Source organism: Cariama cristata, unplaced genomic scaffold, assembly GCF_000690535.1.
Source record: "Cariama cristata isolate BGI_N322 unplaced genomic scaffold, ASM69053v1 scaffold39752, whole genome shotgun sequence".
NCBI lineage: Eukaryota > Metazoa > Chordata > Aves > Cariamiformes > Cariamidae > Cariama > Cariama cristata.
This window is the reverse complement of record NW_009606215.1, coordinates 35,793-48,023: the sequence shown is the minus strand read 5'-3', so window position 1 is coordinate 48,023 and position 12,231 is coordinate 35,793. Positions and strand designations below refer to the sequence as shown.

The 12,231-nt window shown below is 41.1% G+C and overlaps 1 protein-coding gene across 1 annotated transcript in view; it reads left to right on the top strand.

The window, feature by feature from the left end:
* Positions 1-11: 11 nt before the first annotated feature.
* Positions 12-12,231, top strand: part of ETV4 (ets variant 4) — a 14,497-nt gene continuing 2,277 nt past the window's right edge. The window contains exons 1-7 of the mRNA XM_009696266.1: positions 12-210; positions 5,831-5,884; positions 7,777-7,903; positions 8,527-8,685; positions 9,086-9,330; positions 11,691-11,765; positions 11,865-11,933. Coding sequence (XP_009694568.1) covers positions 12-210; positions 5,831-5,884; positions 7,777-7,903; positions 8,527-8,685; positions 9,086-9,330; positions 11,691-11,765; positions 11,865-11,933 — 928 coding nt within the window. The remainder of the gene's footprint in view (positions 211-5,830; positions 5,885-7,776; positions 7,904-8,526; positions 8,686-9,085; positions 9,331-11,690; positions 11,766-11,864; positions 11,934-12,231) is intronic.

The following is a 12,231-nucleotide window of genomic DNA, read 5'->3' as shown; positions in this document are numbered from 1 at the left end:
CGGGGAGATGGATGGGGGTGGTGAAGGCTTCTGGGCAAGGACCGGGTTCTCCCCTTGCGCATCCACCCCCACCTCCTCGTTCCGCCCGGCATCTCCGTCGCTGGAGCATCCTGTTGTCCCTCCCCAGTGCTCCACTGAGGAAACCTCTCACTTTTCATGCAGACCTCTTCCAGGACTTGAGCCAGTTCCAGGAGACTTGGCTGACAGAAGGTAGGCTCCTTCCCCTTGCTCTGTTTTGGTTTGTTCGTCTTTCGGTTGTCTTTTGATGTTTGTACTGCTCCTTTGCTTTGTTTGCCTAGCTACAAACAAAGTATTTTTTTTTTCAGCCTTGCCAACCTCTGGCTTGTGTAAATGAAGACGCATGAATCACACTATTGTGCTGGGTATTTGCTTATGAATGGAAATTGGCAGTTGGCCCACTTTCCTGGTTACAATTTTCGTTTCAGGATACTTGTAACTGGTTCGATTTTATGCTAATCTGTCACTTACCTTTGTTGGTTGCCAGAACGCTGATATTTTTTTTAAACGAACAGTAGACTATTCTTTTAATTTGGGGGACAAAGTGCTTCTCAACTTTTTTTTTTTCTTTCTTTTTTAAAGATGATTCTTTGAAGGAACCTTCCTGGAATTTACACACTGTTCAGTTTGGTGTCTAAATTGTTTTGCCTTTTGACTTTAAGGAAGAGAAAACTTCAAATCCCGGGGAGTCCCATAATTCCAAGTGAAACTAGTTTTAAGCAGTATGGTGAATTTACTCTAATTCCAGTACTACAAATGATTCATTTTCCAGAAAATTCAAAACATATCCTCAAGTACAGGCTTTTGATAAATATAGAAGTACTTACTGTGATACAGGTACTCAACAAGTATTTAACAACAGTATAAAAATATGCATAGCATTTTGAGCAGGGTTACTTCCCCTAGTTTTACCACTATTGAAAGACAGTCTTGTCAAACAGTTCTTTTTTTTTAAGCCTCCAAAAAGGTATTTGCCAAGTAAGTAAGTTTATTAAGGGGGAAAAAAAAAAAAAAAAAAGAGTTTTATGTTCATTTCAAACTGAAATGAAATTACATTGATTAGGCAGTGTTCAGGAGTGTGAGGATTGTAAGGATGCAAGAGGAATTACCTGGAGGCTGGTCCAGGATTGAAACACTCACCTATTTTTTTGCTCTGATGTAAGTTATTAATTGCTGGTCATTTAATAGATCTGCTGAATGTGCACACATGCTTGAGACTGTTTTCTCTTAAATCTTCAAAAATCTTGAGCTACCAATAAGATAACTTTGCCTCAGAATTGATTTCTGGTAGACTTTCAATTTTAGGCTTTCTAGTGTTTGATAACATTTTTTAGATCGCTAATCTAAAGAAATTGCGTAGAATCTCTTACAATAAGTTTGTCAGTAGAAGAATGTTTGTAGAATGAATTCCTTGGTACCCTGGGGTGAAGGGAAGATTACACATGGTCTTGCAGCACTGTATAGAAAGGGATAATCTGCTATTATATATGATTAGTAAATGATAATGCAAACCCTATTGCATGTTTTTAAAATATAGGCAGACATCTTTTTTTTTTGTATCACTCAAAGCATTTAGTCTGAGTCCAAGTGAAATCTTTGGGAAATTCAATGTATGTTTTAATATTCTAGCTTATGATTTTCAGACTGCATAGATGGGGAACTAGTTTCTCCCATGGCGACTCCCATTTCCAGACTTTTAATAAGAAAAATTGCCCTCTGAAGCAAGCTATCATTTCTTTTTCTGTATTTACTAGTATGTCAAATTCTTTTCCTGAATGGTGAAAATGATTTTTTTCATTAATGTCTTGAATGTCTTGCATATGTCTATATGTTAGCATTTGTTCACAAGATGAAGGCAACTGAAAATTTAAGAGTATCTTCCTAAACAATGCAGAAGAAAAAGAAAAGAAAGTGAAAATATTTAATATGTTATTTATTCTCTGCCTCTACCACATTTAGTTAAGAAATACAGCTGTTTTATTATTTTATTTACAGTTCTAGAAAGGAAGCAAACTGGAAATATAAATTCACAACAAACAATCAGCCATATGAAAAAATGTTAACGAATTGAAACCATATAAACACATGTGTGTGTGTATATGTGTCTATATGTATTTGTGTGATTTCATTCATGGGGTATCTCTTTATTAGCTTTTCAGAATATTTTTAATAGTGTCAATTAACATGTGATTTCTCCTTTGCAGGGCAAAAGAATAATGTCTGCATATAGATGACTCTTAAAAGAAACAGATGCTGAAAAATCCTAGGCCTTGTTACTAAAAATCCAGTTTTCCTCTACACGTCTTTTACCAGAATCTGTTAGAATGTAATGATGTGAGTCTGGCAGTTGATAACTGTATGGAACTAATTTCAAGCCAAATAATTTATAAAAGTGATTTGGCATTCAGAGAAACAAAAAAAACTTCCTTAGAGAAAAGTTGCACAAGTAGTTATCTGGGCTGATTGCAAAGAGGAGAGAGATGCACTTCTTTGTGTATCCTTAGACAGAAAGCTTTATTTATGTTGCTCCAGATCTTGAAAGTGGAATAGGAAGCACAGGTTGATGCATGCAGCCTGAGTGACTAAAATAAGTCTCGGGTTGGGCTTTAAATGTCTGATTAGGTATCCCAGTTATTTTAAGCATAGATGCTAGTTTGGGGAGAACAAGAAAATGTCTATCCATATTGCTACTATATGAAGTAGATAATGAATATAAAAATTTAAATTTTCTTCTGGGAACTGGCACTTCAGCCTTCTAGTATAGGACTGTAGCTGTCTGCATGCATCACTGTCCAGCAGTGAGGCTGCATGGTCTCACTCCAGCCATGCCCTTCATTTCACATCTTTTCTGTAGTCTCGTGCTTTAGTATGTAATTCTCTTAGCAAGATTGTCAGCAATGCAATAGACAGTAGTAGCCTCAAGGCAGTAGGCTGTGAAATCCGAACCCGGCTCATTGAATATGATCCCTGCTATTTCTTCTATTACAATGTTGCTTTTTAAAGTTAATGAATTAAATTAATTTTGTAGGTTTGGGTTTGTTTGGTTTTTTTTTTCCTGTTCTCCACTTTTTATCATTTATATTTCCAGTTTGTTGTCATACAGGTCATTTTAAGGAACAGGGATTGCAGTGCGAAGAGCCTGGCTGGTTCCATTCTAATCCACTGCCTCTTCTTAATGCAGTGTTATTCCCTAAGGTTTATTTTTGGTATGTCTTCCCTAGCTTAGCTTCAAGTGACTGAGATTAATGGACTTCCATTCCTCATGTCCCTTTACTTTGACGGCATCACCTTTGCTTTACAGTTGAGAGAGTGCAATCTTTTGTCCACTCTGCAATAACAAAAGCTCTAGGTTTGTCTGTTACGTACTAGCAGCAGCATTTCTTTCAGAAATAGTTTGTGAGAGATTTTGTGAAATAACAATCCGCTGCAAGCTCTCCCTTCCCTGCAGTAAAAGGGATGTAAAAGTAACTGTTAGAAGTAACAAAATATTCTAACGTGATGTGTTATGGTTAAGGTTCTCCCCACAGTTTGTCCCAGGGCACACCCAAAAGCTTAGTTCATTGTCAGACCTGAATTTACCACATTAGTTGCTGTCTCTGGGTAATGGAGGACTGCTCAGGAGGTAGACTGAGGCCATATGTGAGCTAGGCTCTGAGTAACAAAAAAAAATAAATAAATAGCTGTGTATTCAAATACAGGCTAAATTCTTATTAGTAATGTGTTCCTGACATCAGGATGGTGTGCCTCTCTTGCTTCCTTAACGCATTTTCTTTCTGTGGTTGGGAAGAATGCAAAGGTATTTGTAAATAAATACAGATGCTGCTGTCAGGGAGAAAGCCAGACTGGATCACTTGCTTTGGTGTCCTGTTGCTTAAGGAGGTGATTGTGAGACCTGCTTCAACAAAACCATGCATTCTAGACTGTGTGCAGGCTGTCCAAGAGTACTGTTCTGTCTTGCTTATATAGCTCTTGCAAAAGAAAGATAAGCACAAACCACCTTGTAGAATAGGACAAGCAAGCACAATTGTATTTACAGTTGGAAAATCTGAATGAATTGTTCCCTCTGTGAATGTGCAAGAGCAATGTCGATCAAAGCTTTTCTCAGCAAATAAGGGAAACCGGAGCTAGAGGAGGCTGTGTGTAGCTGATTCCTCTGTGAAATCAGAAAAGCACTAATTACATATACACTGTTTCAACACTAGAATTTTAATATAATAGCACTATGGAATATTATAACATTTTATTTCGTATGTTGGAATAATCTCTCAAGTACACACCTGTGTACCTTGCTGAGTCAACCTGTAGGTGAAGAAGGACAATAAAATTCTTTTTCTTCCACTGTGCCATTTCATTGTTTTATTATATATTTTGCAATGGCTTCAATGCAACTCAGACATGGGCTAAGGCCACATTGTGGTAGGTGATCCATGAACAGAATGATCGAAGCTGGAGATCAGGAAAGGCATGTGTCAGCTATGTATAGGCAGATGAGGAATTTGCACAAATTATGACATAAGGGTCAGCACATCTGCCAGTGCTCAGCAGATACCAGCTTGCAACCACTGTTACATCTTTCATAGCCATGACAGGAAGAAGAATTCTGATATTTTTAAGTTTTAGTTTAAAATAAGTTTTTTATCCAGGAAGTGATGACTCATACTATGAAGCACATAGTGAAAGACTCTTCTAGTGCCTCTACTTTGGATGCTGTGGGAAACTCAATCCATGTGTGCTTTACAGCTTTTGCAAAGTCTAGTCTTTGATGTAAATCAGAATAAATATGACCCCCTGAGTTATGAAGAGGCATAAATGTATAAAGTGCACTGCTGACTTTTCAGGTCAGCAGACAAACATCTGAGCCACACAAGTTTGTCTAAAGGAGGTATTAAGCCTGCAGCTTCTTAACATTGAGATGCTAATGTTGTTAACTATTTTACTGCTTACTGCATTCAGCAATATCTTGTTCCAGTGAAGTAGGCTGTTTCAAGCTAAATGAGGCCTCCGCAGATTTTCAGATATCTTTACCAGACAATCTTTGAAATATTCAAATATCTTTGACCTTGCTGTTATTCTCAGAGTACTAACGATGCTGTCTACAGGGCAGATGCCTAGAAATAAGCTTTACTGCACTGATTTGTGGGGAAAGAGCAGCTGTTTGCTGTCAGGTTCTCTATGACTACACCAGCACTTCCTCTTACATTTCCCATTTGCAAAACCATACATACATGCAAGGCACTATTAACCATTTCCCTCTCCTGCTACTGGATAATTGTATTTTTTTTTTTCTTCTGAAATGTTCTCCTTCTGCTGATTTACAAATTGTAGCCTATTCCACTAGAGCCAAGCTATCCACTGCTTCTGAAGCTACTGAAAAGATTTTATATGAAGGCATAGGTGTTTCCTACTCTGCTCATCACTTTGGCATAGCCATTCCAAATTTATCAGTTGGTAGGTGTTTCTCCCATGCTAAATGCGTAAAAATCCCTGCATGTTATGTTTCTAATGAAAACTGTGAACCCTGAGCTAATAATCTTGCTGTTGCCCTTATTTCCAAAGTAAGGGAGAAAGAAACTGGCAGGTTGTTAAGGGGTAAATCTGCAGGCAGAAGAACTATATTCATTACTCCCACAGGGAAACTATCTTTAGTCACTAAAGTGCATCCCAGCAGAAAGCTCAGACATTTTCTGTATGCGCTTATTTCTGCCTTACTGTTAATTATACCATACAAAGTGTCAAATCTAATTCTTCTCTCTCTTTTTTCCCCCCCCTGCTCTGCTGCTGCCCCCCCATCCTTCCTTCTCTCCCCTGGCAGCTCAGGTTCCAGACACTGATGAGCAATTTGTGCCTGACTTTCATTCAGAAAACTGTAAGTAGCATGGGGGTGATCACACACCTCGGGGGAGGAGGGCAGGATACACTTAAACCAAACAGATATGTAAATGTAACACATAGACATTGAGGCTAAAGTACTCATTTTATTTCTACATGGTTGTAACAGTGATAAAAAAAACAGGATAACTGTCCACATCTGGACAATGCAGAAGTATCTTTCTGTGGTGATAACTACCACAGTCCCTTATGTAGAGTGGTTTAGTTGGTGTATACAGTTCACGTCAGTTCTGAAATAAACTCAGCAAAAATATGAGGCATTAACAGATCACAATGTTACTTTCCATCCTTAAAACTCTAATCACAGCACTGAACATCCCAGACTTTGCAAGCAGCATTGTATCAGCTTGAAGAGGTGGGAGTAAGCTGGCAAAGAAGGACTGGAGCTAGCCTTATTAAAAGCTTACAGTTTTGATTTGGAGGGCAGACCTTTCCATTGTTTGAAAAACAACCCTAGACCTATGCACCTTTCTGGGGTTACTTTTCTTTCCTTCCTAAGTGTCAATGACCTCCTAACAGCAGCAGCAGAGCCCAGAGGTAAAGCTAGAAGATGCTTACCATGTCCTTCATCCAGGATAAGATTTTCTGAGGAACTAGTGAAGGAAGTTTTGCTCCCTGATGCTTTTAATCAAGCATAAGAAGTAACCATACCCACATGCTACTTCCTGGTGCTGTAAACTGCAACTCGCATTTGTTATTCATGAAATTCTAACCAGCCCAGAAATATCCCTCCTCGTCTGCATCAGGCCATGACCACAGACCAGTGCATTGAAAACCTTTTTACTTTTTTCCTGGACTGTCACTGGTGTTTTGGGTGAGCAATGCAGTTACAAGATTCTCCCAATCCCACATTCAGGGATGTTGGATTTTTAGCATAGAAGAGATTCAACAAAGTGAAACCTGCATTTGGAAATTATATGGGTAGCTGCTGAGTGCCAGCGTGGCAGCCTCCCACCCAGGAATCACAGTATCCTGTAGAAGGGCCTGGCTTTTTTCCTGAGTGCTCAAGTCTAAACCTGCTACAATTAATGAAATTAGATACTTCAAACCAAGGCTACTGAGAGGACTGCAAGCTGCTCTTCAAACTTTGAAGTATATTATAGTGAAAGCAAGGAACCAGAAGTCAGACTTCTGTTTTGTACTGTGCTTTAACACTGATGCAGTTCCTTTGGAAAAGGGATTTTAGCTATCTAAATTGGTTAGGTGTTTCCGAAAACACTGCTTGGGTAAGATGTCTGTGAGCAAGTTAGCCTAGTGACAGCCTGTAATAGTATGCAATACGTATAATAGTATTTTCCCACAGAAACCCTTCAGCTTTAGTAGCTATGCCTACAAAAACCTTACATTTATTGTCCTGCAGGACAGATGATACTATCAGGAAATCTACAATGTGTCATCATATTAGTGCATTATAATTTAATGCAGTGCTACATGGTAATGCTATTCACAAGATATGCTTACCAGGTATGTCAATGAAAGAGCATTTTGCATGATGCAAATCAAAACTTTGCTTTTATGTGTTGAAAAATACAGTATGTGCATGCTACCCCTTATGACATAACAGAAAATATCTGTCCCAGCCCTGAACACTCTAAATCCTTTTCAAAGAGCTCTGGATTATCACAGATCATGCTAACACTACCTTGGATTTGCTCTTTTAAGGTTGATGTATGATACAAACTTTACTAAATCAAGGGCAGAACTCAGGAAAGTCCAGTGAACAGTTGTGCGATCAGTATTTTGTTTCTGTCAGAGCCAGCTGAACACAGACAAGGTGGTGGCATCTCAACTTACTTTTTAGTGGCTGATAAAAATATCTCTCCATAAACAAGAAGAGTGTCAACCTGATCTTTAATTTCTCTCCCACAGTAGCTTTTCACAGTCCTCCTGCTAAGATTAAAAAGGAGCCACAGAGTCCCTCCTCGGACCCCACACTGTCCTGCAACCATAAGCAGCCATTCCAGTACCACAATGGCAAGCAGTGCCTTTACGCCAGGTAACACAGCTTACACAGGTGAGGGACAGGAGCTGTTATGAAATCAAGTGCTACTGCATTATCTGATAATGAAGTGTTACGACAACAATCTGGTCTGTCTGCTGGGTAAAGGCAGTGCGCATGTACTGCAATACAAATTAACCAGTCGGTCAGCTCATGGCAGCCTGCTCAGACTGCCGCTTATTGCACTGGATAGCTCAGACCTGTCTAGAATAGATCTGGGCTTGCCTCATTTTTCTTCTCACTAGTGCTATTCCTCAGCTGTCTTGATACTGAGAGCAGTCTTGACATCTGTCACATGCCTCCCTCTCCCCATTGCTTTCCAAAATCTGTCCTGCAAGGAGCTCCGTGACACTATTGCCCACAGTCCCAGCTACTTGCCTGAGTTATAGTGTGGCTTCTTCAGTACAGACACGTTCTCCAGTTCTCTGCTTGAAGGGTTACTGCTATTGTGCGTGGGGGCAACCAATAATCAGAAAACAAGGAGTTTATGCTGGGATTTCTCTGGCCTGAGTGGCTGCATAGAGGGACAGCATGTCTGCCTATGACATGCTCTCCCCAGCTGCTGCCACAAGTCCTTCTCAGAGAACTGTAATGCTCCAATATCTGTTTGACTGTTCCAGTGCCTATGGTCAACCCAGACAAGTTGGCATCAAGTCCCCCAACCCAGGAACTCCGATACAGTCACCGGTCCAACAGTTCCCTAGACAGGACAGGAGCTTCCTGACCCCTGCAGGGCCACCCCACCTCACATCCAGCTGTGGATACCTCAACAAAAACAGGTGAGTTACTGCCAGGAGGAGGCAGATACTGGCAAGAAGGATTGACCTCCTTGGTAATTCAGGGAGGAGGGGCTGCAGCATCCAGATTAAAGTGCTCAGTTTCCAGCAATCACAGGATTCCCCCCCCATCCAAAGTACCTGGGACCCACCACTGCTGCCTAGGGTTTGAAGAAGTCTATAACCTTAAGCCCATCATACTCTGTGAACAACAGGCTGTGTAACTGCCCTTGGAAACGTCTTTCATTGGGGTCCCTTCCTTGCTCCACATATGTGTGCAGCTCCTACAGCCCTAGTAACTGGCTGAGGCTGAGGAAGTTTCTGTCCCTCAACCAGCCCTGCACCAGGGCTGAGATGAGATGGCTAAGAAAGCAGCTGTTCCATGTCCTCTCCCCTCTTCTAGCACTGCATACCAGCCACCCGTGGAGATGTGTCATTCCTTCCCCTCCTCGCAAGGCATGGCCCAGGAAGATCCTATTGCCTACCAGCACCAGATGTCCGAGCCCTGCCTCCAGTACTCGCATCAGGGCTTCAAACAGGAGTACCATGACTCGCAGTATGAGCAAGCAAGCCGGGTGAGCAGCAGCTGTCAGTACCCAGCAGCTGTGGTGATCAAGCAGGAGCAAGTGGACTATGTGTATGACTCAGGTAGGCAGAACTCACTCTTTCTGACTGCGTAAACCAGGCATCAGTGGGAGTGAGCACCCTCCTGTGTGAACATCCATCACTGGTGGTCTTTGAGCTTTGAAACGATACTACTGTATCTTCAGGAGCATGTGTCATCTGGGAAACTGGCTGTGTAGCAGGAAGTGTAAACAGTTCTGTCTATCTGCTGCATCCAAGAGAAGGCTAGGTCATTCACTTTCTGTATTGTATTCTGAGAAGGACTTTCTGGTAGATAGTGGAAAGGTTTAACAAGATATAGGAGCTAGATGGTGATGTTAAACCCATTCAAACTAGATTAAAGGCATGCATTTTTTTTTTCCAAGGCAACAAGTAGCCATTGGGGAGACTCTCAAAATTCATAATCAGCCCACTCACATAAATAGAAATGGAAAAAATGGCATTTCCAGTTTCACATGAAGTTTTTGTCTTCAGGGGGATGTGTGAGCTGGTAGGTTGTAGAAAGGGAGAGAAGTGAGGTCAGCTTTGAAGAAATGATACTGAAAACATTCTGTAAATGGCAGCAGAAAGGAAGGAATCAAATATCTTGGAGCTTGTACAGAAAAACTGTCTCAGACCCCTGCAGCAGGAGGGGATCTTCAAGCACTGGCAGAGGAATGCTGCTCTGGGTGCAGGGATTGCACTGCACAACCCTAAGCTGCAGCTCACAACACTGGCTGGACCTGTGCCTTTTCCCTGACTGGAGGCAGATGAATTTCATTCACAAAATGGAGGCAAAGATGCATCTCTCCCAGCCCAGCTGGTGGGTGTCAGCTTTCACTGCTGAGGTCTCTCACCAGCAGCTGACACCCACTGGAAACTCGCTGCAGCAGGTCTCAAGGAGAGCTGATGCCCCATTTTGGAGCTTACCATGCAAGATAAACCAGCTTTCTTCTGACAAACAGATCTAAAAGTCTAAAACTACAACAGTTGAAAGAGATTTGGGAGGCTAACAATAAACTGGCCAATTCCAAGGTCAGGCATAAGCACACAGCGGGGTCTGAATTGACTCAGCTAAGTGCAAGTCTGCTGCTCTCTGTCTCTTGCAGTGTCAGCCTCCAGCTGCTACTTCCCATAGAAACAAGGTACACAGAGCAGACAGCAGAGATTTCAGAGGATCACAAGAGAAAAAAGTTTATCATTCCAAAAATAGCTCTCTAGTTACCAGGTCAATCAGATAATCCTCCTGTTTTTCCATAAGGGATAAATCTTATTTTTTTCAGCAGACCTGTCCAAAGACTTGCTACCCTGACATCACAATACTCTCTTCTAGAGGGAATGTTACTTCTAGTTTCCTGGTATTTTAATGGTTTGAATTGTTTCCTTTAGCAGAAATACATACATAAGTAAAAAGCTCCTGTGAGGGTACAGAATCCACCACTACGGCTATGCTGATATTACACTTTCACTAGGTCCTTCTGTCCAGACAGAGGAAGAAAATGTGCAAACTCAGAAGAATGCTTTTTGTGAGAGTAGTTTACGATTGTAATAATACACAGTCTGTCAGCTCAGAGTACCCTTCTGCCCTTAGCATCAGCAAAATGTCTGCTGAAAGCAATGGCTATACACAGGAGCATGAGGGAAATGTAAGGTAAATCTTTCCAAAGTTCCCAGTTACAGCTTCCATTTCAGCTGTGGATGGAAAATAGGTTTGACTCAGAAAATGCAAGATTCAGAAAACACAACATACAGAAGATGTAAATTGCAGTGCCCAGGCAACAATATATGCTGCACAGAGATCATGAAAAGACTTTCTGCTTGTTTTCAAACTCAGGTTATTTTTTCCTGAGAAACATAAATATTTCTCAAGTGTTTGTGAGAATGCCCTACCGTGATGTGAAAAAGCAAGGGAGACTGAAGACATCCGAAATTATATTTGTGAGACACTGTCTGTATTAAACATTCAGATGATGCTGCTCTCCATTAACGTCATCATAGCACCCCTGGAAAAATGTAATGCCTTCTCACCTCTGAAAACAGTAACAGAGTGTGTAGTTATCTTAAACTAAGATGAGGGAGAGGTGTCATACATATTTAGCCTTTTTTCCAAGATTTTGTATTAAGAGTGGTGTATAGGTGACTGACTGGCTATCCTGGCTACTCTGAAGGAAGTCATGTGATACTACAAAAATTTACTAGTGTAATTCATGGTTGGAAGCATGATGAAGATGAAGTTGTGGTGGGACGGCTGAGACACAAAAAATTATCAGTCTGCCACTAACCCTTTAGGAGGACCCTAAGAGGACGGTGGTTAGACAGCTGCACTTACCTATCCACTTCTGGAGAGCAAGCTTATTCTTCCTCCTGTGCTTTTTAATTAAATGAGTTTGTTAATTGTTCTGTAGATGTTCCTGGCTGTCCTTCCACGTATATAAATGTTGAGAATTACCCAAGCCATTCAAATACAGAAAATACATTAGGTAAGAAACTCGGTGACTGTCTTCTTTCCCCTGCATTGCATTGCCCTCTAGCACTACCCTGTCTTTGTCTATGACTGCCTGTGTTGCTTTCTCTTTCAGGCTGCAGCTATGACAAGCAGATGAGGTCCTTTACTGATGATGTCTGTGTTGTTCCAGAAAAATTTGAAGGTCGGAGAAAGAATGGCTCGCAGTTTGGGTGTAAGATAGGGTTATCCAGCATCTTTGCTAGCCACTTGACCACTGTCTACATAGTTCGTTACACTCTGTTTTTGCAGGTGTGTTAGCTGTGGTTCGTACCTGGCTTTTTTGGTATCCCATTTCTTGAGATTTTTAGCAGCAAACAGGCCTTCTAGCTGAGTAGCTTAATTGTGAGGTTCATCAGAGCTCCTCTTGGAAGAGCTGCTGGTGAATTGGCTGCTCTGTTTTATGTGAACTGAAATATTCCAGGTAAATATTTGTGAAATGA